The sequence below is a fragment of the Canis lupus genome, chromosome 1, assembly GCF_011100685.1.
Source record: "Canis lupus familiaris isolate Mischka breed German Shepherd chromosome 1, alternate assembly UU_Cfam_GSD_1.0, whole genome shotgun sequence".
Lineage (NCBI taxonomy): Eukaryota > Metazoa > Chordata > Mammalia > Carnivora > Canidae > Canis > Canis lupus.
In genome coordinates this window covers 35,863,289-35,890,291 of record NC_049222.1, presented here as the reverse complement: position 1 = coordinate 35,890,291, position 27,003 = coordinate 35,863,289, and the positions used below count along the sequence as shown (strand labels likewise).

The 27,003-nt window shown below is 41.3% G+C and overlaps 1 protein-coding gene across 9 annotated transcripts in view; it reads right to left on the bottom strand.

Moving 5' to 3' along the window:
• Positions 1–9,799: 9,799 nt before the first annotated feature.
• STX11 (syntaxin 11) overlaps positions 9,800–27,003 on the bottom strand; it is a 44,916-nt gene continuing 27,712 nt past the window's right edge. For 6 of the 9 annotated variants that reach the window (XM_038526255.1, XM_038526256.1, XM_038526257.1 and 3 more), the window contains one exon: positions 9,800–11,786. In XM_038526255.1, coding sequence (XP_038382183.1) covers positions 10,918–11,786 — 869 coding nt within the window. In that variant the 3' untranslated portion in view covers positions 9,800–10,917. Of the gene's footprint in view, positions 11,787–12,799; positions 12,876–15,077; positions 15,293–27,003 lie in introns of those variants that run through there. The other 3 variants (XM_038526259.1, XM_038526258.1, XM_038526263.1) reach the window with 3 other exon arrangements.

The following is a 27,003-nucleotide window of genomic DNA, read 5'->3' as shown; positions in this document are numbered from 1 at the left end:
CTCAGAGGTTGAGGTCATGAACCTGGGGTTCTGGGATCAAGTCCCGCATTGGGCTCCCTGTGAGGAACCTGCTTCTTCCTCTGCCTATGTCACTGTGTCTCTCATGAATAAATTAATAAAATCTTAAAAAAAAAAAAAGGAAAGTCCAGACAGGAAATTGTAGCAGCCTTCACACCACACCTCAAGTACCTGGTGTGCATTTTGGATTACACAAATCACAAATATTATTCTCTCACTCTCTCTCTTTCTTTTTAGTATTGGCAACAATTTAAATTTCATTTCACATGGTTATAGAGAGTGAAGGTAATTCTGATGTTTTGCCTCTAGATCTGGGAAGATAATGATTCCATTAACTGAAGGAGGTCCATAGGGAAGGAGAGAATGCTGAGTCTCAGGAATCTGTGGGATATTCAAGAAGGGAAGGCAAGCAGACAGTAGGGTATTAAAATCTGGAGCTCAGGTGACAGATCTAGGCTACGGATAGAGATTGTTGAGTAAATGGCTTAGGCAAATACCACACTGTCATGGTGCAGGCCAGAAGTGCAAGGAGAGGGGTAGCCCCACAATGATATCCATGTCGTCTTACATCATCCCATGGTATCCTTTGCAGGACCAAGCTGGATACATTATGAGGTGAGTCCCACTGCTCAAAAATAATACTTTTCAAAGGTGAGAATAAGAGCAGTCTTGCAAGCAGAAGGAAGAGTCTAGCTTGGATGCCAATTGCTCAGGGAGGTTGCCTACTTAATGCTGACAGCGCTAGGGGCCCTTGGGTGAAGCTGAGACTGTGTATTTGCTCTTTGTTAGGCAAACTAAAGGGAGCTGCTGGAGCCGTCAGTGGTCAGTCTTCTCTCCACAAAGTTTTGGAAATCACCACTGTGAGACAGCAAGGCCTTGGGATGGATGATATTGCCCACAAAGGATGTATAGAGAAGAGTCAAGGGCAGATTTCTAGGCCATTTCTCATGTCAGTGTGGGGCTAACTCATTTGACCCAAGATCCTGAAACAGATATGAGATAACTGTGTTTTTATGCTACTAAGCACTGGGGAGCAACGATTGCCCTCCTCCTTTTTCTTAGTGGCCTTAACCACATGGGATGATTTATTAAGGTTGTGTGGTGTGCATGTGCAGCAGTGGAGAAGGCAAATACTGTCAACCAGCCCACACAGGGTATGTGGCCTTTGGCAAATTATTGCCTGTTTCTCCTGTCAAATAAATCAAAGGAGTTGGTAATATGAATCTAAATGCATGAATTTTTCCTTTTGTTTTTGCAATATAGTTTAAGGAGGTAATTCAGTTGTTCAATTGCTGTGTGAGATATCTTTAATTACATAAGTTTTCATTTGAGGTAGAGACTGCAAGTATCAACTTTGTTTTTCAGACCGTGAAAATTTCAGAACTGGAAATATATATTTTTACTTTTCTTCTGAATGAAAAAGCAGACCAAGCAAAGAAACAATAAATTAAATGGCTTTAATAGTATCCTTCTCTTTCAGTTTTATTTTTTGTTAAACAACAACACCATAGTAGGATGAAGAAAGGGTTGGAAATTATATTATATTCTATCAAACTGTGAGAATGGGCAGATATTTTTCTTTTTTTTTTTTACCAAAAAATAATAATAACAGGAAAAGAAATCAATATGCAAATTAATATAAAGGCATTGGTTTATCATAAATCTACAAAGACCTTGAGGTGTTGAGAAATTTCCAAAATTTTCATCCCACTTACCACATTGAATTTAAGCCCCCAAAAATTATATTAGAGAGTAAGTACACAATCTTACCAAGCTGTACTCATAAGGCCTACATGGAGGAAAAAAAGAAAGCCTACCCAACCTCTCGTTGTAACCATTGCCAACCAAGTAAGTCTTTGACTCGTAATTTCTCTTTTTTAGTACATCGATGAAGATTAACCGGGTTAGTTCACAGGAAAATCTACTTTTTTGTATTTTTAGTTTCCCCCTTCTAAATTTTGGTCCACTTTGACACGCCCCCCCAATTCCACTCTGCACTTTCGGATGTCCACAGTTCTCTTGCTTTCTGACTCACCTCCTATTAAGAAGGGGTCATCCTTTCTCCCTTTCTTTTTATTTTCAATCTAAAACTCATTCACCCTTCTAGATAATTCCTTCCAAAAATATTTCCTATAAACCTCTTTGTCTCTTGTCGAGAAGGGAAGGGTTGCTCTATACCACGTTCACATCCCCCAGAGCATGTTCTTCTGCTGGTCCGTTTTAGCACTGAAACTTAGCAACATGAAGAAAGGCAACTTTTGCTAATTTAACTTTTTGGAAATGTGAACTTGTTGCAGAGTTACTTCAAATATTGATAATAGCCAACACGGGGTGCCAAGCCCCAGAAGCTCCCTTGATGATGAGTTATCACATTAAAAGAGCAGGCACTTTCTTCCATTTCCCAGACAGCTTTACTTTCTCCTAGGTGAGTACATGTTTTAACATCTTGCCACTTAGTAGCATTTCTGGTTTGACAGGTTTCTTCCATGAACCCCATTACAAAATAGGGATGTAGATTATGAAGACAAGTCGTGCTGCCTCAGGTCGGCCCCTTTAAGGGCGCATTAGACCAGGGCAAGCCACAGGGCAGGGCAAAAGAATGAACTAGTTAAACATTCCTAGCTGCAAGAGGAATTCCTGCCTGTGTCACAGAAGGGTAAATAATTTCTTTTTTATCTGGGGGTGACATTCCTTGTATATCCTGTCTACCCCTGGAGATTCTCTTCATGATTTGGTCCCCAACTGTGTTTAGAAAGAGCTGGAGCACCAGCTGCCGTCAGCTGGAAGGCACCTTGGGCCTGCAGCATTACATGTGCCAGGCCCACTTCAGTGGGGGCAGAGCTACAGATAAAAGGAAGGGCAGTTTAGGGTCATTGCAGTCTTTCCTTGGTCTTCAACTCTTGCAGGGAAAGGAGTGGCCTTGCTCTTATTTCTCTCATGGAACACGTGCAGTTGAACATTTTTGTACTGAATAAGCACTATCGGCCCCTAGGCGGTCTGTATGTATATGTTTCCTAAAATACTTGGGAGAATGGATGGAGGCCTCTCAGGGCATCCTCAGACATAGAGAGACCTCAGGGATTGAGGACAGTTCAGGACTGATGTCCAAAGCCATCACCCTGAAACAGCCTTTCATGCCTAGGAGCCAGGAACTAGGTATGTCACAGCAATTACCCTACTAGATGCCGCAGAAGAGAGGTATGTGTATAGTTGAAACTCAAACCGATACATTTTGTCCCCCAATTTAAAAAATAATCTTTGTTTTCTATGGCTGGAAGAATAAAAAGAAAATAATTCCCTCCCAATGAAATGTAGTTTTACAAGTTTCTTTGCATCCAACTGGAGTCTGTACCTTTAATAAAACTCTGCCTGGAAACATTGATTCCTGTCTGGGGGGTTGCCCCTGGTTCTGCTGGCTTTGCTCAGTGACTCAGACCTTCATTGTCTCTCTGCACAGCCCTTTCAGATTGACCATTCTCTTGGAGAAGCTGTTTCTTCCTAATGCAGTTTTTTTTCCAATCTTATCTCTCGCCTTTGGCCAAGTTCTATCCCTACTCCCAGGACATTGCCCACCCCACCCCCCACCGGGGGCCCAGCACCTGTGCAGACCCTCCACTGGGCAGGGAGACTTGATATTGGGCTTTATGCCGTAAAATAAACACATTTTTATTTAAAAACATTTTTAAAAAGATTTTATCTATTTATTCACGATAGATATATACAGAAAGAGAGGCAGAGACACAGGCAGAGGGAGAAGCAGGCTCCATGCCAGGAGCCTGATGCGGGACTTGATCCCAGGACTCCAGGATCGCGTCCTGAGCCAAAGGCAGGCGCCAAACCGCTGAGCCACCCAGGGATCCCCTAAAAACATTTTTTAAAAGATTTATTTATTTGAGAGAGAGAGTGAGAGCTAGCGTGAGTGGGGGAGGGGCAGAGGGAGAGAAAAAAATCCTCAAGCAGACTTCCGGCTGAGCATGGAGCCTGACTCAGGGCTTGATCCCAGGACCCTGAGATCATGACCTGAGTAGAAACAGAGTCCACCACTCAACCAACTGAGCCCCAATACATTTTTTAAAGGTATACACAAAGTCATCCATAACAGAAAGCAGACTGAATATTTCTGTTTCTGCATTTAGACCACAAATATTTGAATACTATGAAGCCAAAGATACCATACAACACACTAAGATCAAAGAATAATTAAGGTGCTATTATCTGCCCTTAAAAATCAAAATGCAGCCTAGCAGAGGAAGCACAGGTAGCTGGGTGAAGAGAAGGGCAAACTGGCCGGAGGAATGCACTGCACAGATGCACCAGTGCAGCTGAGGGCTGGGTGCTGGAAGCCATGCATTTCTACCCAGGCCCTGGCCGCCCTCCACAATGCAGCGCTGCAGGGACCCGAAGGCAGGCGTGATTTTCTCTCCATTTCTCTCTAACACTTCTCCCTGAACAGAAGTTTTGCATGTTTCATCCCTTCCTGGAATCAGGCTTCTCAGAGCACCTGGACTAACACAGGAGACAAATCCTGGGAAGTTGTCCAGGTAGAGGAACAGCCCACAGGGATGGCAAGAGCTGGAGAAGAATGTGGATGGGACCAACAGTGGGAGGGGTGAGGCTGAAGAAGCTGGTGGGGCTGGAATCCTTAGGCCAACAGCAAGGGGCAACCGTCAGAAGCTAAGCCGACTAAGGACACGAACTGGTGAATGAAGAAACAAAATGCAGCCACATATCCAAGGGAGTATTATTCAGCCATAAAAAGGAAAAAAGTTCTGACACAGGTTACAACATGGATGAACCTTGAGGACATTACGCTAAGGGAAATTATCCAGTCACAAAAGGACAGATACTATATGACTCCACTTACATGAGGCACATAGAGTAGTGGACTCATGGAGACAGAAGATAGAAGGGTTGTTGCCAGGGGCTGAGAGGAGGGGGCAATGGGGACATGTTGTGTAATGGGTACAAAGTTTCAATTTTGCCCGATGAGGAGAGTTCTGGAGATTGGGGGCACAACAACAACTTCATACTACTGAATTGGATACTTTAAAATGATTAAAAGGGTAAATATTATGCTATATATACTTTACCACAATTAAAAAATAATCCCAGCATAGCATAGTAATGACAAAAAGAAAGAAGAAAGAAAAGAAAGAAAGAAAGAAAGAAAGAAAGAAAGAAAGAAAGAAAGAAAGAAAGAAGAAAGAAAAAAGAAAAAGCGCTATGACTGTAATATAGAAATTGAATTAAGGCGGCAAAACTAGAAACCAGAGACTAGTTAGAAGCTCCTAAAGTAACTGAGGCAGGAAGGGATGATTGTCTGGCCTGGGCAGGTGGCCATGTGTGTAAGAGAAGTATGTGAATTCCAGGGGAGGCAAAGTGGGACAGAGACAGGGGCTGCAGCAGGGTGCCGGTTTGGTCTGTGGGGTAGAAAGTGATGGATGGTGTCACCTGCAGGATAGGATGAGCAGGAGGCACTGGGTACAGGGAAGATGGCAGGGACCCTAGCATTAGAAGCTCTGGTGGGACATCTAACTACAAATGTTTGCTGGTGGTTGGATGTACAGACTTCAGCCTCAGTTGAAAAATCAGGGCTGTAGGTACAGATCTGGAAACCATTAGCGTTTAGAAAGGTGGCATCTGAAAACTTCAGAGTGAAAGAAATAGCTCAGGGAAGTTGGCCTTGGATGAAGACTTCACAATGAAGGCTGGGAAGAGGGAGAGACACCTGTAAAGGAGATGAAGAAGAGGGAGCTAAAGGTAGGAGAAAAAAAATGCAGAGCCAGAAGCCAAGGGAAGAGCTGGTTTTGCTAATGTTACAGAGATCAGTCAAGGAAAATGCATATTCCCTTCATGCAATTTATGCTCCTAGATTGATGACAGTGTGAATGTGCAGAGAGAAGCTTAGCAATATGAGAGTAAGAAACAGACTCACAAATACATAACTTTGTCAACTATTAGAGGACTGCATTCTCAGTTCCCACTTCTTAGAAAAAATGAAACAGTAATACTACTTCACAGGATTACCATGGGGGGGTGGGAAATGAGATCAAAGCACCCTCTAAACTGACAGGTGTTATACCAGTGGGTTTCATTGTCTACCTGTTGTGAGATGGGATGACTTTTGAGCGAAGTGTGGTCAGATTGAGGGTAGTGCCAGCAGTGTACAGAAGTGGAAGATCAGGGTGAAAAAAACAGCCAGAAAAACTTGCAGATGGACAGCAGTCAGGTTGCAGAATCAGAGCAAGCAAACAAACAGAAACAAGACCATCGGGTGGGAAGGTGTAAAATCCACACACGCAGTAAACAAAACAAAGAAGCAGAGAGGGGATGAGTATAGAACAGCTGTGAGGCACCATCCATCTGCAAGAACACTCAGAAAACAGGCACTACGCCGCAGCCAGTGAGCTTTGATAGGTGTGGATATTGACTCATTCCTTCTTCTTTCCCTGCCTCAGTCCATAACAGATTTATGGTGGCTTAGAACAAATCCCCAGGTGTGAATACAAGATCTGCAGGAGGTAACAGGAAAGGGGAGGGGGAGCATAACTGGAGACCACACTTACGAAGTGTAAAGATCCTGACATAGAAATTTCAAAACAAATGCATTGCATGTGTGTTCCTGTGAAATGGCTCTGAGAGCTTCTCTGTTTGGGAAGCAAATCGAAGTACATGCAAATAGCTGGGCCCATCTGAAAACAGAGAGATAAGGAGACAGATATTAATGTTCATGCTCTGTTATTTGTATCTACTACAGAATATTATGGGATACCTGGATACAGAGGGAAGGATATGTCTAAAGAGGGGCTGTAAGTAAGACCCTGAATATGTAGAGATAGGTATAGATCAGGAAAAATGGAAGAGGTCAAGAAGTGGCTAAATGATGCTTATAATTAAAATGGGGGTATAAAAATACTTTCAAAATAAATATCAAGAATTAGAGGGGCACCTGTGTGGGTTGCTCAGTCGGTTAAGTGTCCGACTCTTGATCTCAGCTCAGGTCTTGATCACATGGTTGTGAGTTCAAGCCCTGTATCCACGCCCAGCGTGGAGCCTACTTAAAAAAAGAAAAAAGAATTAGAAAATTATAGTGTTGGGGAGTTGTTTCTAACTTCTTAGTTTTTCGGGTATCACTGGTTTAAAAGCATCCTATGGAGTCTCACCCAGATCATCAGGTCAGAAAGCTTTCTTTCTTACCAGTATATATATATAATCTTCAAAACAAAAGCTTCCAGTATACAAGGCCATCTCATCCTTCCCCTATAACACATGTTGGTAATAAAGATGCTCAATATTTAATGATGGTGAGGTTGCATTCTAGATCCTATTAATTTTGTTTCTAATAGCCCCAATTTATTAATTGCAAGGATTTTCAATTCTGGCTATCAAAAGCAAGTCAACTGTTATTTCTATTGCAATTGGATGTTTCAGACTATCATCCTGATTACAAATGAGTGAACTGCATGCTCTATACCTTGTGTATTTCAGACAAGAGTGGAAATATGTCTGATGGTGGAAAATAGAATGGTGGGATTTATACATAAAATCCAAGACTACAGTTACCATATTTTATTATTTTTAAGCCATACACAATCTTCAGTAGTTTCTTGTCAAGATAGGAATTTATATCGTAGAGCCTGAAAAATATGTGCATGTGACATTCAGTTGTAAAGCACTGGGACTGTTTTTAAATAAATCTGAAACACAGGTGCAAGAAGAACACTGTTTTCTTTGGAAGATGTTATCTTGAAAGGCCATAAACTTACTCCTATGATGTCACAGTTCAAGCACTTGTGAATTATTGATCAGCTTTTTAAAAATTTGAACTCATTCTATCCTGGATACTGATGCATCCTAGGTGAGCATCTCTCTTGTTTCTGATATTTCTGGAGTTGTCACTGCATATAATCTGTGGCCGTGACTGTAAGGTTTGGCATTTAGCTAGTTAGAAAGAGTCACTGCATATGTCAAAATAGCATTAGAAAATGGATTTCCACCTCTAGCCCCTGAAGGATCTATTGTTCTTCATGACTGGTTCTTCCATTCTGTACATTAACTGATATTAGTGGATGAAATTAGTAGCTTTGCCACAAAATTTTCTTCTTGCCCAAGGTCAACTTTCAGAGTTTGCCAAGAGAGCATCGTGGGCTTGTAAAGCCAACTCTATAGCACCTCTTGGTGGCACTGGAGTACGCTTTCCAAAGAGAAAAGCCAGCATTTCACACACTGTCTGGCATGGCAGTCAGAGCCAGGAAGGGCCTCAGGGAAACAGGGCAGGATGTGGGAAAAGCCAACTGATCCCTTCCCTTTAGTCTGCTGTGACCTGGTCTCCAAACTGAACACTTTCTGGGACTTTCTGACTCACAGCTTGGGAAGATCAGAGGAAAATACTTGCCAAATTGAACAGAACAGCTGCTTCCTGTTTAACTGAGCGGAAAATCTAATACTTTTTCAGAACATGTTTGGATATAAAAAGAATAGAAATGCCACAGTGAAAATGTTTGTTGTTGTTGTTGTTGTAGAAAAATAAGCCCTAAAATTCAAAGAAGATAGGTCTTGGTTTCTTTATTCCATTTTATTAAAGACTATCAGCAGAAAAATAAGCATTTGTTTTTCCTCAGAAGTTAATAACTATGAACTTACTAAGTAACAGCTCAGTCTATCAAAAAGCTATGTAATAATAATAATAAACACAGGTGGCCTTTACTTCTTACAGCAACTAGATGAAGTAGGCCTTATTATGTCGATTTTACAGATAAGGAAATTGAGGCACAAACAGGTTAAGTACTGTGCCCAAATCATGCAGCTAGTATGTGGCAGAGTCAGGATTTAAACTGAACAGAGGTCATGAATTGGTGCTCTTAACTACTATGCAACACTCAAGAGAGTTACTAAAAAGCAGGAAGAAAAATTCTTACCTTGTCACAGGCAGCAGTTCACTAGTCTCTTACTAAATTAAAGTTGTCTTTACTTAATTGTCCAATGTGAAATGTGGAAAATTAAAAAATACACAGAGTGTGCAAACTCGTTTACTTTTATAACTGGTTCTAGGCAAAGAAAATGCTCTATGGGTTTAAAGACGTCAAATTCATGAACTCTTCTCTCTCAGGGAAACTAGCTCGTGGTCTATATTCGCAATATCACTTCTGTACAATGAAAGACCTAACAATGGAGCTGTGTGAAGACTTTTTCTTTTTAGGGTAAAGGAATTTGGTTAAAAGTGAAACATATCCATCGGGTTAGCTGAGAAAGAAATTGGGAGAAATCTGAGAGGAGCCAGGTGGAACTTGGCTTCCATAATTCTCATATTTAACCATGAAATTAAAATTAGGTGCAAGGCTAGATTTTCATGGCCACAAACAGGTTCATCAGTGAGTTTCAAAGAGTCCACATGCTCTTCTTTCCACTCCTTTTAAAATCTCACTGTTTGAAGGACTCAAGAACTTTGCTGAGTAAACTTGCTCATTTAGTAAATAATGACTGAAAATGGTTAACAGTTGACTCAGAAGGAAGACAGGAAATACGGTAATTGTGGGTAAGGGCGTCACAAAGTTTGCAAACAAAACCAAATCTCTAAAACCTGATGATTTGTGAACTACTGTAACTAACTCAGGAGAGAAAGCAGGACACCCACAAGTGAATTCTTTTTCATTTTTTCCCCTTCTATTCAGAGTTCCATCCAGATATTGCAGTCTCATGCAGCTAGTAGAAGAATTTTTAAGATTAATAACTGAAAAAGCAAATTAAGGTTTAAATGGTCAAGATATAAATACACAAAGGGGATATTATAATGTAATGTTTATTAGGCTGAATTGAAAAACATGATTATTTTATTTTAAATTACTCCATTTCAGTACATGAAAGGAATGGTCCCACAGTAAAACAAAAGTAGTATTTCCAAGAATGCTATTTTATTATCTCCAGTTCTTTATGCATTTTAGCCTTTAACATCTGTCTCTATCACCATAACCAACACAGAATGGTTCAAAATAGAACCGTGACTATGGAGATGGGAGTAAGATAAACTCAAAACAAGCAAACCAACACCAATGATCAGTAAAAAAGTGTTGCTGTTAATATTTATAGACCATAGTTACAAAAGTCCAGTCAAACCAATTGGTCATTATGTACATGTGTTAGTATTAGTCCTTTACATTTATATAATTATGTGCATTTGTATTACATTTATGAAAAATATACAAAACATGGCTGACAATATACTTCAATTTGAATGGTTGCTCAAAACTCAGTGCTTAAAAGTATTTGGAAAAAATCCAAAATATACTGTGATGGGAGATACTAAAAGTGAAAGATATAAGGAAATAATGAGTTTGTTAAATGTGATTTTAGTAAGTAGGGGAGGTGAGCAGATAAAAGGTATACCTCTAGGCAGGAATCTCACAGGACAAGCCAGATGAAGAATCAGACATGGAAGAGGTACGGTTTTCTCCAAGATCAATGTCATGTGAACTTGAACAGAACCGAGGGACTTTCAGGATAAAGTAAATGAATTTAAGTCTTGATAATGCGTTCATACTATCCGCCAATACAGAACTGACTTCCTCCTAGAGTTTTGTTAGGAAGCAAGCCTTGGGCATCTAGCCTACAGCAAGCTTACAGCCTCAGGGTGCCGCGTGCCATATGACCTCGCACAACTCCGGCAGGTGTCTGTCCTCACTGAAGAGACACCGGATGGCATCCGCCACCTTCCCCAACACAAGCTGGGTTGGAATTCTCGCACCTCAAAATGCTTCTTGCTCTAAGGACAGAAGGCCCTAGACTTCTGGGGCAGCTCGCCCCTGTGCAGAGGTCCCCCAAATCCTCCCCGGTGCGCTTCCCGGCCACTCCCGTCAGGGGTGGGGTGGGGTGCGGCGGGGTGCGGCGGCGGGGGCCCACCGGCTAGTTGAGGCAGGGGCAGCAGAAGCAGCAGAGGGTCCGGCAGGGGTTCTTCCTCGTGTACTGCACGGCCTTGCGCACCTGCACCTTGGCCTGGCCGGTGTAGTCGAGGGTCTTCTGCACGTTGAGCTCGATGACGTTCAAGGTGTCGGCCTGCTCCTCCACCAGCACCGCCATCTGCACGAAGAGCTTGCGCACCTCCTGGATGCGGCTCTCCAGGCGCAGCAGCTCGCGGTGGCGGCTCTCGATCTCGTTGAGGGCCGCCCGCGCCCCCTTCACGTCGGCCAGCAAATTCTCGGAGAACACGTCCCACTTGCCCTGCTCGATCATGTCCTCGATCTGGTCGTCCGAGACGTCCTTGCCCATGATCTCCAGCTGGCGCTGGATGCGGATCTTGCAGTTGTCGCGCTGCTTCACCTCGGCCTGGTTGTAGCCCTGCATGGCGTGCTGGAAGGTGCGCGTGAGCGCGTTGTACTGCGCCCGCGAGATGCGCGCCACCGCCGAGTGGGCGCCGTGCACCTCCTCGGCCTCCTCGCCCCGCGCCTTCAGGGCGCGCAGCTTGCGGTGGATGTTCTCGCTGCGGGCCTTGATGTCCTTGGCAATGGAGCTGGTGTCGTGCTTGATGCTGCTGAGGCGCCGAATGGACGTGAGGAAGCGGGTGTTCTGCTTTCCCAGCCGCTTCACGTCGGTCATCAGCTGCTGGTTTTCCTCCTGGAGGTCCTGGATGTCTCGGTACAAGGACTCCAGGATGTGGTCCGTCTCGAACACGACGTCCTCGTGGGGCGGGTCGAACTCCGCGTCCCTGGCTGGGAACTGCTGGTCATAGCTCTTGGTCAGCTCCAGCATCTCGGCCAGCCGGTCCTTCATCGTGCCTGCAAGGAGAGACCTGGTTAGACGCCTCCGGGGGCCAACTGCGGGGTGGCGGGCGCTGCGGCGTAAAATAGAGAAACCTGTGCACGCGCTCCCGAGTCTTTGTTCTCTTTTTTTTTTTTTTTTTTTTTTAGGATTTTATTTATTTATTCATGAGAGACACAGAGAGAGAGGGGCAGAGACACAGGCAGAGGGAGAAGCAGGCTCCACGCAGGGAGCCCCACGTGGGACTCAATCCTGGGCCTCCAGGACCACACCCCGGGCTGAAGGCGGCGCTAAACCGCTGCGCCACCAGGGCTGCCCCCGAGTCTTTGTTCTTGGGTGCAGGCAACAATTCTAGGACATTTTGCTTACGAGAAAAGGGCTAACGTGACCCAGGGGCGTGAACACAATTGTACTTCACAGCCCATAAGGCATCTGCAGCTCATTGTTACAGGCGCCCGGCACTCCATCAGCAATGTAAAATTTCAGATTGCATCAGGAACCAGTCACTCTTTCTTGCTTTATGCTTTGCAATAATCGCAAATCAAAAGAGGCACGTTAAAAGGAAAAAGGAGAAGACAATATTTGGAAGGATAAAAATTTTTAAACGAGGACAAGACTGTGTGGGCCAGCTCTAACTGCTGTGTTTTTGTTTTGTTTTGTCTATTGCCGCAACTGGTGAGCATGCCCGGTCCCATGCAGTGTCACAGTTCTTAAAACAGTTACCATATATATATCAATCATGGTTTAAAAATTCTTTCTCTCAAAAAGGTTATACAAGTAAAACATGCTTGAAGTTAAACAATGAAATAAAGACAAAAATCTAATGAGGAAGTATAATATTTGGACGTTGAAATTTCCTTGCTCTTCTGTTCATTATCAGTGATACAGACTTCAGTTTGAGTGCCTGTTTTGGGGGTGGGGGGAAATCTGAAAATATATTCTGACGGAAGATATTAAAAGTGAAAGAGATATAAAGTAGTTAAGTGTTTAATGTGATTTTAATAAGTAGGAGAAGTGAGCAGAAACATACCCATCTAGGCAGCAATCACATAGCAGAACCAGATGAAGAGTCAGAAATGAAAGGCGTTCAGTTTTTCCCAAGGTCCCTAGTGGCAAAAAGCATTAACTACTTAAGAAAAATTTTTAATAGAAAAAAATTTTTTAAAGATATTATTTATTTATTTGACAGAGAGAGAGAAAGAAAGCACAAGTACAGGGAGCAGCAGAGGGAGAGGGAGAAGCGGACTCCCGGCTGAGCAGGGAGCCTGACGCAAGGCTCAATTCCAGAACCCTGAGATTATGACCTGACCCGAAGGCAAACACTTAACCGACTGAGCCACCCAAGCACCCCTGGAAAATTTCAATTACACATAACCCTAGTAGCAGTAACAGAACACACTCCATTTAACCATCACACCGTAACAATAGTTGTACTTTTGTTGTTGTTGTTATGCACATGTTGGTATTTTATTCACATCTGAATGCTAAGCACCTTACTTAAATATACAATATTCATTTAAATGCATATGAAGGCTCTCAGATGCTGCCTAACCTCAGTTCCCAAGAAAGAGTCTGAAGCAAATTTTATGGGCCAACATATTATTACTAGTGATATAATCCCAGGGCCACCAAGGTGAGGCAGAAAACGGAAGTGAGGTGGGAAAGAATTGAGACAAGTACTAAGCAGGCTTCAGCGTCACAAGACAACAGTTGCTTAGTCTCACAAGAAGTCACCAGAAAGACCTGGAATAGTCCACAAGGATGAGAAAAAGGGAGTTATTTATTTATTGGTTCCTTCCTGTCTCCTGTCTTGTCAAATTTCATCCAATGGACATTAAAACCTCGGTACACTTTCAGGTTGTGTATTCCACATCCTCAGGGCAGCCACTGGGGAAACCAAGTCCTATGCCCATCGTGACCTGGTGCTTCTCTGAAACCAGACATAAGGGCACCTAAGCCTCTGTGGGTGCAGAGGTCACCCTGGAGCTGTGGCGGCCTCCACCACAGCGGATGTTACGGAGGCCTTGCCAAAGTCTGGTCCTCACAGAAGGCTGAGAAAGATAGCAGTGTTAGGGGATGAGGTGACAGAGGAAGGAGCTGGGCTCTTGGTTCTTCTCTGATCAGACAGCCAAGAACTAGAGGGTAGTTGAGACTCAGCAAATCAGGGAGGAGTATAAACTGGAGGAGTATAAACTGGATCTGGATCAGATGTACACACCGATGAACACAGATACTACTTTTATAGTGGAATTGTGCATCTGTGTATACATTCAGGTGTTATCTGCAATATAGAATTCCCATGTTTTCATCAGGATGGTTCTTTTCTTTTCTTTTTTAAGATTTTATTTATTTATTCATGAGAGACACAGAGAGAGGCAGAGACACAGACAGAGGAACAGGTTCCATGCAAGGATGCCCGACGTGGGATTCAATCCCGGGACTCCAGGATCACACCCTGGGCTGAAGGCAGGCGCTAAACCCTGAGCCATCCAGGGATCCCCCGATCAGGGTTGTTCTAATTTGTCTCTACATACGAAGTAAAATAATATTTTCTATGTCCACATTTTTTCCAGGGAAGTGAAAAACTTTCATTTTTAGTAGCATGTATATATGCCAAAATAATGAACATTTTCCCCTTACGCACAAGATTTTGTGGCTAGAAAGATTCTCTTTCTACTACATAATTTGTAGGAAAGAAGGAAAATATAGTAGCACTTAACGGATACTCAATCTATGAGGGATCTTAATCTCAAATTTAAAGCTTCTCTCAAGTTGAAGTAATTAATTTTATTTCACCATGAAATGCTGACAAGTTGGATTTAGTGATAAATGGCAAGTGGTGAAATATTAACCATGGCCTCTCATCTGCTATGATCATTATTTACATAAATTAAGCAGAGGTTTTATTCAAGATGATGATTTTTAACATCCTGCTTAAAATGCCATTTCTGCTCTGGTGACAAGAATCAATACCAGAACCTCTCAATGATAAGGAAGTGACTCTCCTAGAGGCAAGACAGAGCGGCAGAAAAAAAGATCCAGGCTGGACGACAACTATGCCATCCCCCAGCCTGAATTTCCTGATGCCCAAAAATGTTGTCACTTTGAACAAAATCTAAAGGCAAACCACAAATTGGGGGAAACTGCAACATAGGCAGGCAATGGGTTAACAGACTTAATTAATATACCAAAACCTCCTGCCAAAACAAAACTAAACAAAACCACTTGCCCAAAGACAATGAAAAGCCAATTCATATGTGAAGAAAGCTAAATGCTAGAGGAGTAGCTGATACATATCAGGTACTTACTGTAATACCAACTGCTTTCTAGGCACTTGTCATGTGATATCCTCTTTAATCTTCATACAGACTCCATGAAGTAAGTATTGTCATTATCAGAGCTGGTACGTGAGCAGAGGGAGATTAAAGAATTTACCCATGGTTGTCAGGAAGTGAACACTTGGGCCCCAGAGCAGCCCTACTTAGCCACTACACTAAACTTCTTCAATAAATATATAAAAGAGAGTCATGAAGGATTTCACTATTAAACAAGGAAATGCAAATTTAACCACTGCAATTTTTCCTCCTACCAAACTGCCAGGATTTAAAAAATAACAATACTGTTTAAAATTGGTGAGGATTCTGAGAACTCTGAAAAAATGCTGGTAGGACAGCAAATTGATAGAATCTTCCTGGAGGGGAGGTGAGCAACATGTATTTTTAAAATGTGTATTTGTTTTGCCCCATGTACATTTATTCTAAAATATATATGCAAATGTGTGTGAAGCCCATTGCTGTAAATAGTTCCATAGTCATGATGTTTTTACAGAAATTCAGAAATGCTTTAAATGTAAAAAAATGAGGTACTGGCTGCTAAATCATCACAGTTTAGAAGGCTACCGAATGGTAGGAAAGAATAAATACCATCTTAGGTAGAAAAGCTAGGTAAGGAAAAGAGAACATGTAGCGGTACTACACATACATGCTGAAACAAAGACTTGAATAATATACATCAAAATGTTAATAGTTGTTTTCTTTGAATTGTGGAATTATAAATGGTTTTAATTACTTCCTTGTGCTTTTATGTATTTTCCAAAATTTTTATGATGCCCATGTAGATTTTATAATTAAATAAAATCTCACAAAGCTATAAATGTTATTCGCTTAAAGGACTAAACCCTTAACATCCTTCTTTAAGACATGCAACTGATTGCAATGCATATGTCTTAATGCCTTATGTGACGTGGACAAAATACATTAGTTAGCTGGTATGGAGTTGAGCTGTATCTATCTGGTTAGGTTAGTATCCAATATATTCTACTACACATCAGGTAAATAGTACAGAGAATGTATACATTTTGAGAACAAGGTAAGAACAGGTGTTATCCTTGCTTCTTGACCAAGACTTAGGAGGCACTACAAGGTAACGGGTGGTTAAGGTAAAGCACCACACACCACAACATTAGGAACCCATTTGTTGGTCTCTCACTAGTCCTAGACAGGTCCCATGCTCTGGGTTGCACTCCTAAAGCCATGAAAAAGCCATGGGGGAATCATCTCATTTATAATATCAGGAGAAAAACACACTTCAATCACACAGAAGATGGCCTTGGAAGATGTTCAGAAATAGTTATTCCTTCTCAAGACCTGAAAACCATAAAGGCATGGATCCTAAATCAAGTGCAGGCCTAAGCTCATTTGAAGGCTCAAGTCCATAATCAGGTAAGGGGAGTGAAAGGAACAGTGTAGGGAAGTGAAGATTCTCTATGGAGGTATAAACAAGAAGGTGGCCTTTACCTTGCCTTCCTACCAACCTTGCCTGACCCAGCCCAACCCAGATTAGTAGGTCCACTGACCCAGAGGTCTCCTGGTTGCCAGGGAGCATTCAGAAAACTACAACAGAAAGCCAGTCAAACAGGAAACCATCAAAATCTAGAGGAGAACCCAGGCAGTAAACTCTCTGACATGGGCCACAGCAACTTCTTACTACATATGTCTCCCAAGGCAAGGGAAACAAAAGCAAAAATAAACTACAGGGACTTGATCAAAATAAAAAGCTTCTGCATCGAGAAGGAAGCAATCAACAAAACTAAAAGGCAACCTATCGAATGGGAGAAGGTATTTGCAAATGACATATCTGATAAAGGGTTAGTATCCAAAATATATAAAGAATCATTTTTTAGGATTTTATTTATTTATGTGTGTGAGACAGAGAGAGGGCATGCAGGGGAGAGGAGCACAGGGAGAGGGAGAAGCAGAGTCCCCACTGAGCAGGAAGCTTGACACAGGGCTCAATGCAGGACTCAATCCCAGGACCCTGAGATCGTGACTTGATCCGAAATCAAGAGTCAGACACTCAACACAATGAGCCACCAGGCACCCCCAGGAAACAGACACTTAACTATAGAGAACAAACAGAGAGTTGTTGGTGGGTGGCAGGGTGGGTTAAGAGGGTCATGGGTATTAAGGAGGGCACTTGTGATGAGCACTGGGTGTTATATGTAAGTGATGACTCACTAAATTCTACATCTGAAACTAATTACACTTTATGTTAACTGACTGGAATTTAAATTAAAATTTGGGGAAAAAATTTAAAAATAAAATATAAATATAAAAAATAGAGGAAAAAGAGTCAACCAAGAAGCTGCTTATTTCTAAGAATCTCGCCTCAAAAGGTTAAAATGTATTCCTTGCTGTAGTTATACCAAAATACAGAAGTAGGCACCAAAAGAACATCAAATTAACCTATACCTCCAGTAGCTTGATTTTATACTGTGAAATACTAAGAAGGAAACTACAACAAATGAGAAGGAAAAATTAAACAATTCTATTGACCATCCTGTCTCAGTATGGTAAAGAATAATCTAATACATTTTAGTAAATTATATTCATAAAGTTGCTAAAGTAAATCCTGCTTTGAGTTACATAAGATGAAAAATTCAAACTAAATTTTATGACCAACTACCAGAAATCTTGTGGCTTTTAATTTTTTTTTCAGGCATGCATATCATCTGTCCTGAGAACAAGGTCCCACAAGGAAGAAAGGGAAAATTGCATAAACCTTCTTTCATTGAGCAATTAGTTTATGTACAAAGAAAAATAGGAACAGAGAACTGATGGTAGCTCAGAGGTTCCCAGACTTTAGGAGGCAATAGAATCTTCTGGAGAGCTGCAAACACTAAAGATGCTTGGGTCCCTAGAGTTTTTGACTCAGTACTTCTAGGATGATCTTCAGGTGATTCCACTGTACACTCAAACTTGTGACCCATGCTATAGATAACTATCATGACAGCTTCTTATTTATAAACATAATGCAATTCTGGACAACTTATAAAAGTCCTCAGGTTGGGGGGCAGTCTTCATGAGCAAACTTGATAGGAAAAGATTCAGAAAGACAGGATAAGAAAGATTCAGAAGTCAGGTTTGCACATACTCAGAAGGTCAATGAGTGGGGGTCTGAATACATAAATAACCCATATGCCCGGTGCTACAAAGAACAACCACGAAAGCTCTTCTGTGCTTCTAAGGGAACTAGCTGTAAACAGAACACATGGTCATATCTCTGATTGTAAAAGAGAAACTTCATGCTTACTTACTCTAAGAGAAACAAGAACAAAAATGCTCATACATTGTTATAGGCTAAATTGTATCACCCACCCAAATTCATATATTGAAGCTCTAACCTCAACACCTAAGAATGCAAGACCTTATTTGGAGATAAGGTCTTTAAAGAGAGAATTTAAAAGGATGTCTTTATATAATCTATGTATTATTATACACTAAGCAATACATACATTTTTAGAAAGATTTTATTTATTTTATTCATGAGAGACACACAGAGAGAGGCAGAGACATAGGCAGAGGGAGAAGCAGGCTCCCTGTGGGGCCCAATGTGGGACTCAATCCCAGGACCCCGGGATCACAACCTGAGCCAAAGGCAGCCGCTCAACCACTGAGCCACCCAGGGGTCCCTAAGCAATACATACATTAAGCAAATTTTACCTACTCCCAGAAAACAAAAACTTCCTTTGTTTCACAGCAATATGTTAAAGTATTTTTACAAGTAGTGAGAAGCTTCAGATGTGGGGATACACAATTCAATGCAGGGAAATGTGTCAACCATGTGAGGTTTATTACAAAGATCAACTTGTAGATTACAGGAGGTGAACAAATCCAAAAGCACGGAAGGACCTCCCTTTCTGTATTTATGACAAAGAAATGTTTTAGAAACTTTATTCCTGGGCAGCCTGGGTGGCTCAGTGGTTTAGCGCTGCCTTCAGCCCACGGCATGATCCTGGAGACCTGGGATCAAATCCCATGTCGGGCTCCCTGCATGGAGCCTGCTTCTCCCTCTGCCTGTGTTTCTGCCTCTCTCTTTCTCTGTCTCTCATGAATAAATAAATAAATAAAATCTTAAAAAAAAAAAAAAGAAAGAAACTTTATTCTTCTTTACTTGAGTTCAGAAAGTTTAGGATTCTTGCTTCAATGGGAACTAAAAAAACACATTTAGAGAGAGACACACACACACACACATATAGGCTTTGTATAAAGTCATCAGCCATTAATGAAACTAAAAAGATCCAGCCCCATAATAGATGCTCCAAATGAGGACTTTTGACTCCCTTACTTCAATAATGAAGTGTCCATATTCTCATTTTCTGATTGTATAATCTGTATCTCCTATGTCCTGATTCTACGGCAATACTTTAAGTCTTGTAAACATAAAATGATGATTACAAATCAGAATGTGTCTTTATGTCTAGGCCCACCACTGGTCCATATGGAACCTTAAGAGCCATTGTGTAGGGTCCATATGACATTCTTGTGAATGCTAGAAGGGTGCCCCTTTCTCTGAGTGATGCGGCCCTGCATCAGGGCACAGCATCTCCATCTGGAGAACTGGGTATGGGATGGGCTTCCAGTCGCTCTCATCTTCGTGGCGAGTCAACCCTTGTACTGGGCACAGTCTGCACAGCCCTGTGTGGTCACCCTGAGTACTCCCTTCTTGACTCTCCTGCCAGGAGAGTCTCATAGGGGCCAGGAAGTCCCATAGGTCCCATGTCATGGTAAGTTAGCAGTTAGTTACCTTCCAGGACACAGCATAGGAACACAACAAGTGTACTTTCACAAACGGGTTGATTCAGATCCACAAATAATAATTTCAGTCAAATGAGTAAAACCTGGCATTCTGCCCTGTTTCTTGATTTAAAAAATGACACATCGAAGAGGTAAAAATCCTTCTCTGAGCTTCTGAAAATTATAGGCTAAAATAGAAAGAGTTCCTAAAAAGATTTATCTTCTTACTGTTCTAAAGTTAATTTTAAAAAAAGTTGTATCGAATCCAAAGTGCACTGGCAAGAACACATTTAATTGTTTAATTTCTTGCGGTTCACTCAAGGTACAATCTGAGAGTCTGAGGAGTGTTAGTAGAGATGAATTATAATTATACAAGTCTGAGGCTAGAAATATTTCTTTTCCCCCTCTTCGCTAAAGCAAAACCAGAAGTTTTTCCAAAGCATTTTTCGGGGAATCTAATCTAAAAGAGCAGATAGCCTCCACTTTTTAGTCACTCTATTCATTTGATGCTTCCTGAAACTTTCACTTTTCAGTTCCCTCAGATTTTTCAGCCAGTGTTTGAAGAGAAGGCAATCCCGTATGCATGGCCAGTAAACAGCCAGTGGGCAGTAGGAAGTAGGAACTTTACTTGCAGCAATATGCTTTCAGATGCATCCTGCAGATATGCACTGTAAATCAAAGTAGCTACTCCTCTACTCATCAGCCTATACATTCTGCTCTAGAGCTTACATTGATCAGCTATATCAGTACTTGTAGAGCATCCAACACAGTGCTAAGAATGTGCAGTCCCTATGAGGCCCTATTGTCATCCCTGTTTTACAGGAGAGGAAATTTGAAGCCTAATGAATTAAGCAACTTACCTAATGTCACACACTTAATAAATGTGGAGCTGAGGCCTGAATCCAGAAAAACTGACTTGAGCCCATCTGTAAACCATAAAGCTACATTAGATTCTTTTTCCAGTGATTCCCTGATAAAGGCTTTGAAATCTTTACTCTTCCTGTGACATACTCCATTATTATATTTATGTAATATATATTATATACCATTATAAAATGGAATATTACTCAGCCATCAAGAATAATTAAATCTTGCCATTTGCAACAATGTGGATGGACCTAGAGTGTATTATATGCTAAGCAAAATAAGTCAATCAGAGAACGACAAATACCATATGATTTCACTCAGATGTGGAATTTAAGAAATAAAACAGATGAAGATGGCGGGGGGAGGAAAACAAAGCATAAGAGACTCTTAAAGATAGAGAACAAACTGAGGGATGATGGAGGGAGGTGTGTGGGGGATAGGCTAGATGGGTGATGGATATTAAGGAAGGCACATGTTCTGATGAGCACTGGGTATTGCATGTTAGCAATGAATTGCTAAATTCTACTCCTGAAACCATTATTGCACTGTAGCTACTAACTAACTAGAATTTAAACCAAAATTTGAAAAAAAAAGGGGGGGGGGAGAAATCTTTAATCTTCTAGCAAACCATTCCCTGTCTTAGTGCATTTGAGGTGCTATAACATACCACAAACAGGGTGGCTTATAAACAACAGAAATTTATTTCTCATAACTCTGGAGGCTGGAAATCTGAGATCAGGGTGCCAGCATGGTTAGGTTCTGCATCTGATAGTGGCCAGCTTCCTGGTTCATAAATGGCTGTCTCCTCTCTGTGTGCTCATAATGCAGTAAGAACAAGCAAGTTCTCCGGGGCATCTTTCATAAGGGTACTACTCCCATTCATGAGCACCCCACCCTCATGACTTAACTGCCTTCCAAAGACCTGTTGGGGGTTAGGATTTCAACATGTGAATTTTGAAGGACCCAAGCATTCAGACCATACTGTTCCCCAATCAAGGTTTTATATGTGCAACAATTATTAGCATCTAAAAACCTAGATCTGAATGAACTCATGGAAACTTTTGCAACATCAGAACCATTACCTTCTTTCTCATAAACTTCCTCACATCAGAATTTCCCCAACATTGCAAAGCTTTCATTATTAGAGCCTCTGTTACCCTATCAGACAAGAGTAACTCATCGCAATTTGCCAAAAGTCCACAGAATTAACAGTCATAGATAATTCTCTTATAACAAAGATTTACTGTAGTTAAGACTGACTCAACTGTTGAAATAACCTAGCACTGATCTTGGGAATAGAAATTTTACAGCCAGGAGCATGGAAGTGATAACAGAAGAAAGGCTAATGAATGAGGTTGGTAAGGGAAAGAGTAAAGGTAATAGAATTCCAGGGTCAAGGTTTGAATTGTCTATACAAGTTTTTCCACTCTTATCTGTATGAGGATTTACAAACAAGAACCAGTTACTGTATTCCACATCTGATTTGGCTTTGGCCCTGGAATGTGAAGCAAAATACAGAAGGAATCCAATGTAGAAAGAAAACATTGTGGGGAATAAATGTTTAGTCCAATATGTCTTTGATTAAACTTTCATATTTTATAAGTATTCCACAGGGTATTTTGTTTAAAAAAAGGAAATCAGTAGAGTTTTCAAGAATCATTAATGGCCTTTTCTTTCCCAACTCATAATAGCAGCTGAGGACCATCCCAAAGAATTTTTAGATTTTTTTTCCTCTTCCTCTTTCGCTGAGACAAAGTCTTGTGAGTCACTGATTCTCATCCTGTTGGCTGCTTACTCCTCTTCAGTTCTTCAAGGAAACAAATTATTATTTCTAGCTGATAATTTGTACATGATTGCAGAAAAATCTGTTACCCAACATCATCAATGAAGGTTTTTCCCTGTAAATGACCTTTACTTAAGTGAGTCTTCTCCCTTCAAATATGAGAGGATGAGAGGTGTTCATTCATTTTTGTTGGAAATCCTCTTCTAAAATGCACTTACTCAGCCATTAAAAACGACAAATACCCACCATTTGCTTCAACGTGGATGGAACTGGAGGGTATTATGCTGAGTGAAGTAAGTCAGTCGGAAAAGGACAAACATTATATGTTCTCATTCATTTGGGGAATATAAATAATAGTGAAAGGGAATATAAGGGAAGGGAGAAGAAATGTGTGGGAAATATCAGAAAGGGAGACAGAACGTAAAGACTGCTAACTCTGGGAAACGAACTAGGGGTGGTAGAAGGGGAGAAGGGTGGGGAGTGGGAGTGAATGGGTGACGGGCACTGGGGGTTATTCTGTATGTTAGTAAATTGAACACCAATAAAAAAATAAATTAAAAAAAATAATAAAATAAAATAAAAAATAAAATGCACTGATGTACTTTTCTTCTTCAAAGAGGGGACTTTGGATACAATTTATTGGTGACTCAGTTTGTCATTATTAACATCACTGAACCATGTGGTACACTTGCATTTGTTTTCAAATGTTTCTCTTGCCTCAGGGTTAAAATGTCAAACCTTACCTTATAACTAAGGTTATATACTGCTACTGCTATGGATATTCCTCTCATTCCCTTTACATTGGTAACAGAAATTAGGTAAGAAATTACATGGGGATCCCTGGGTGGCTCAGCAGTTTAGCGCCTGCCTTTGGCCCAGTGCGTGGTCCTGGGGTCCCAGGATCGAGTCCCGCATTGGGCTCCCGGCGGGGAGCCTGTTTCTCCCTCTGCCTGTGTCTCTGCCTCTCTCTCTCTCGCTCTATCATGAATAAATAAATAAAATCTTAAAAAAAGAAATTATATAAAAGCCAAACATTTAATACTGGAAAGCTACATGTAGGTCAGCAACCCTCTGGAATCAAACCTATGAAGTAAAGCAAGGAAGGAAAAACAAATGTCAGTGACAAACTGAGTGTCCAATACCAGCCAGTCCCTGTGCCAGACAACTGACAGACAATCCGTCAACAATCTCACAATAACTATGTGAGGAGGATAACAAAATTTTCAATTAACTAATAACTGGATCCCGGAAAAGTTAAGTTCCTTATCCAAGCCATCTCATTAGCAAGTGAGAAGGCTGGGATGTAGCCTACATCTGTCCAGATCCTATGTTCATGTTCTGTCCACTCAATCTGACGTTGAAGCTCTGAGGAGAGTTCAGGGTATATGATGTAAGTGTTGTTAAGAACAAATATTTGTCACCACTCTGACATTTCCCTCCCTATAGACATCTCTCTCCACTTCCTCCTGCCAAAGGACATAGAGTTGCTTATCTGACTGGTGAATCTGGAAAGAGAAATTACTTGTGGCAGCCCAGCCTCTTTTTCCCTCTTCTTTTTGAAAGTTGGTTTGCCACCAAGAACCCGTGTTCTCTGCTCTGCTCCTGGGTGCAAGTGGAGATGTCTGCTGCTGGAGAGGGCAAGTCCATCTAATTCTAGGTTCAGAGACATAAAGCACAGTCCCCCTTCAATGAAGCCACTTCCTCCAACCTTGTCTTTATTGGTAACAAAGGTAACAAACACTTTGGCCTCTGACTGCTTTTTCCTATTTCAATTGGTATGGAAATCAGATGAGTAAAGGGGAAGCTATTTATTGTGTTCCCTTCTCAATCAACCCAATAATTATGTTAAGTAAAATCAGAGAAGCAGAAAAAGACTTTAGTGATTGTCTTGTACCTATATGCCTTAATTTTAAAGATGAAGAAAGAGAAGCTCATTGTATTTAAGTAACCTACAAATAATGGTGAAGAGATGGCTATTAATAAGGGGGAAACTCTTATGAAAGATGTTTCCATTTATAGCAAAAAGATTCTAAAATATGTAAAGCATTTTCAAAAGCCTGGCATATGTTGGAACTCCAATAAAGGAACCTCAATAAATAATTGCTATTAATTTTACTATTTTAGTACCACATAGTCTCTGAACTATGAAAGCATCAAATTGTTAATTTCCATGATGTGATGACCATCAATTCACATCCTGTTTTCTTGACCTGACCTCCCAAGTGCCCTCACTCTTTCTCTCCAAATTTGTACATACTCTTTTGGGGAAAGTTGAAACAAAAATTCACTACACATTCTTTTCAGTTTTTTCAATCAAGAGGTATATATGACTATTCCTGAACTTCTTGAATTTGACTGTGGTCAATGGACTTGCTTTGGTCAATGGGACATCAGCAAATATGATGATGCAAGCAAGTCTCATAAGGCACTGTGCAAGAGGGCTCGCCACAGGGAGTTGCAGTAAAACACAGCAAAAACTAACTGGTACAGAAATTAGTGACTAGAAGTAGCACGCTGCCATAACAAAAACCTAAAACATTCATCAATGGCTTTGGGACCAGACAGCAGGTGAAAAGCAGGGAGGTAGCTATTAGCAAAAATTGGGAACATGGCATTCAAAATGTTAGTGGAGGTAGGGAAGGTGATGAGAAAACCATGCAGCAGTTGGGGGAAAGGCAACACGTATTATGTAGCAGCAAGGCAGTATTTGTAGCAGCACAGAAAATTGAAAATGCACACAGTGAATGCTGGCTCCAGCTGCAAAGGTCTCCAGGCAGAAGGCTTGAAAGTGTTTGTTGAGTGCTTCTAGCTGCATATAAGGTTCTGCAAGAGACAGATGTGCTAAAACATGATCTAATTTATAAGCATTTTATAGAGCCAGTATTCACAAGATTGGAAAATAAAACCGTTTGCCTTCAGTCTCTTCAGTTGAAAGGAAATATTTTTTTATAAATTTATTTTTTATTGGTGTTCAATTTGCCAACATATAGAATAATACCCAGTGCTCATCTCATCAAGTGCCCCCCTCAGTGCCCGTCACCCAGTCACTCCCACCCCCCACCCACCTCCCTTTCTACCACCCCTAGTTCATTTCCCAGAGTTAGAAGTCTCTCATGTTGTCTCCCTTTCTGATATTTCCCACTCATTTTTTCTCCTTTCCCCTTTATTCCCTTTCATTATTTTTTATACTCCCCAAATGAATGAGACCATATAATGTTTGTCCTTCTCCGATTGACTTATTTCACTCAGCATAATGAAAGGAAAGATTTTTATAGGAAAAAGTGGCCTCAGAGTAAAGACCTTTGTGAAATTTACTGTGATGCCTCATCGACCTTCTCAGCTGGATAAAAGGGTCTCTGAGATGCCTGAAGGGGCTCTCTCACAGCAGCGTGACACTCCGCCCAAAGTAGAGAGAGAGAGAGAGAAATCTGTCTTGGAAAAAAGAAATGTGGATGTGAGTTTTAGGGGCAGGGACTCTATGGGATTCTTAAGAATCCACAAGGTTTTAAAGAAAGTTTTCCTGATGAGGACAAAATCAAGACAGAAATTATTCAGAGGAAGAGAGGCCTCTGTGTGCCTGCTTTTCTAGGAGCAGGAAGTGGGCTAAAGAAGCTATTTAGAAGCAGAAATAAGCCACTTCATACAGGAAAAGAGGAACGTTTCAGAAGATGGAGCCAAGAGCATTGGAGAAATAGGTACCAGTGAACTAGTCCTGAGATGCATAACTGGGCCCTAACCAATCACCACCTGGCCCAGGAGTGGAGTACCTAGCAACATGGACCTAGATAGAACTGCCATGGAACTGTGATGGTTATTTGTACCCTGTTAATGTGTTTTAGTTTTTGTTTTAATGGATTATGTCTTTTGGTTATACTTTCCCTATATTTTGTCATTATTTGTTGGGTGTGTATGGGGAGGTAACTAATTTTTTTTTTTTTTTTACTTTATTGTCTCAGGATCAAGAGTATCCACATTCAAAGAGGTGTATCTGAGAAGTCCCAGAAGTGTCCAGATGTGATGTAGATCATGGATAAGCCTCTGGACTTAGAAGCTGATGCCATAATGAGACTTCTGGGAATCCTAGGATGGGGGGGAAGCATAGGAGAAATGTGAATACACTTTGCCAGAGGCAGACTATACTCAACTGCACAAAAAGGTCCACAAATTCTAGCTGTACCTCTAAGCAGGAAGTTGTGTCAACTTCTCCATCCTTTGAATCTGGGCTTGGCTGTAAGACTTGCTTTGACCAAGAAAACAATAGAAATCATGATGCAAACAGAGGCTTGAAAAACACAGCATACTGGGGCTTGCCCTCTCTTACTGCTGGGAATACTGAAACCACTACATGGAAGCTTAGGCTAGCATCCTGGAGGATGAGGACCCCAGGGAGACAAAGGCAGCTCCCAGGTCACCCACCACTAACCTGTGTGACTGAATTCAGGTGAGCCAAGCAGAAGAAATACCCAGTACTTACTTTCTGCCACATACTGTGGTAGAAGCTTTATATGA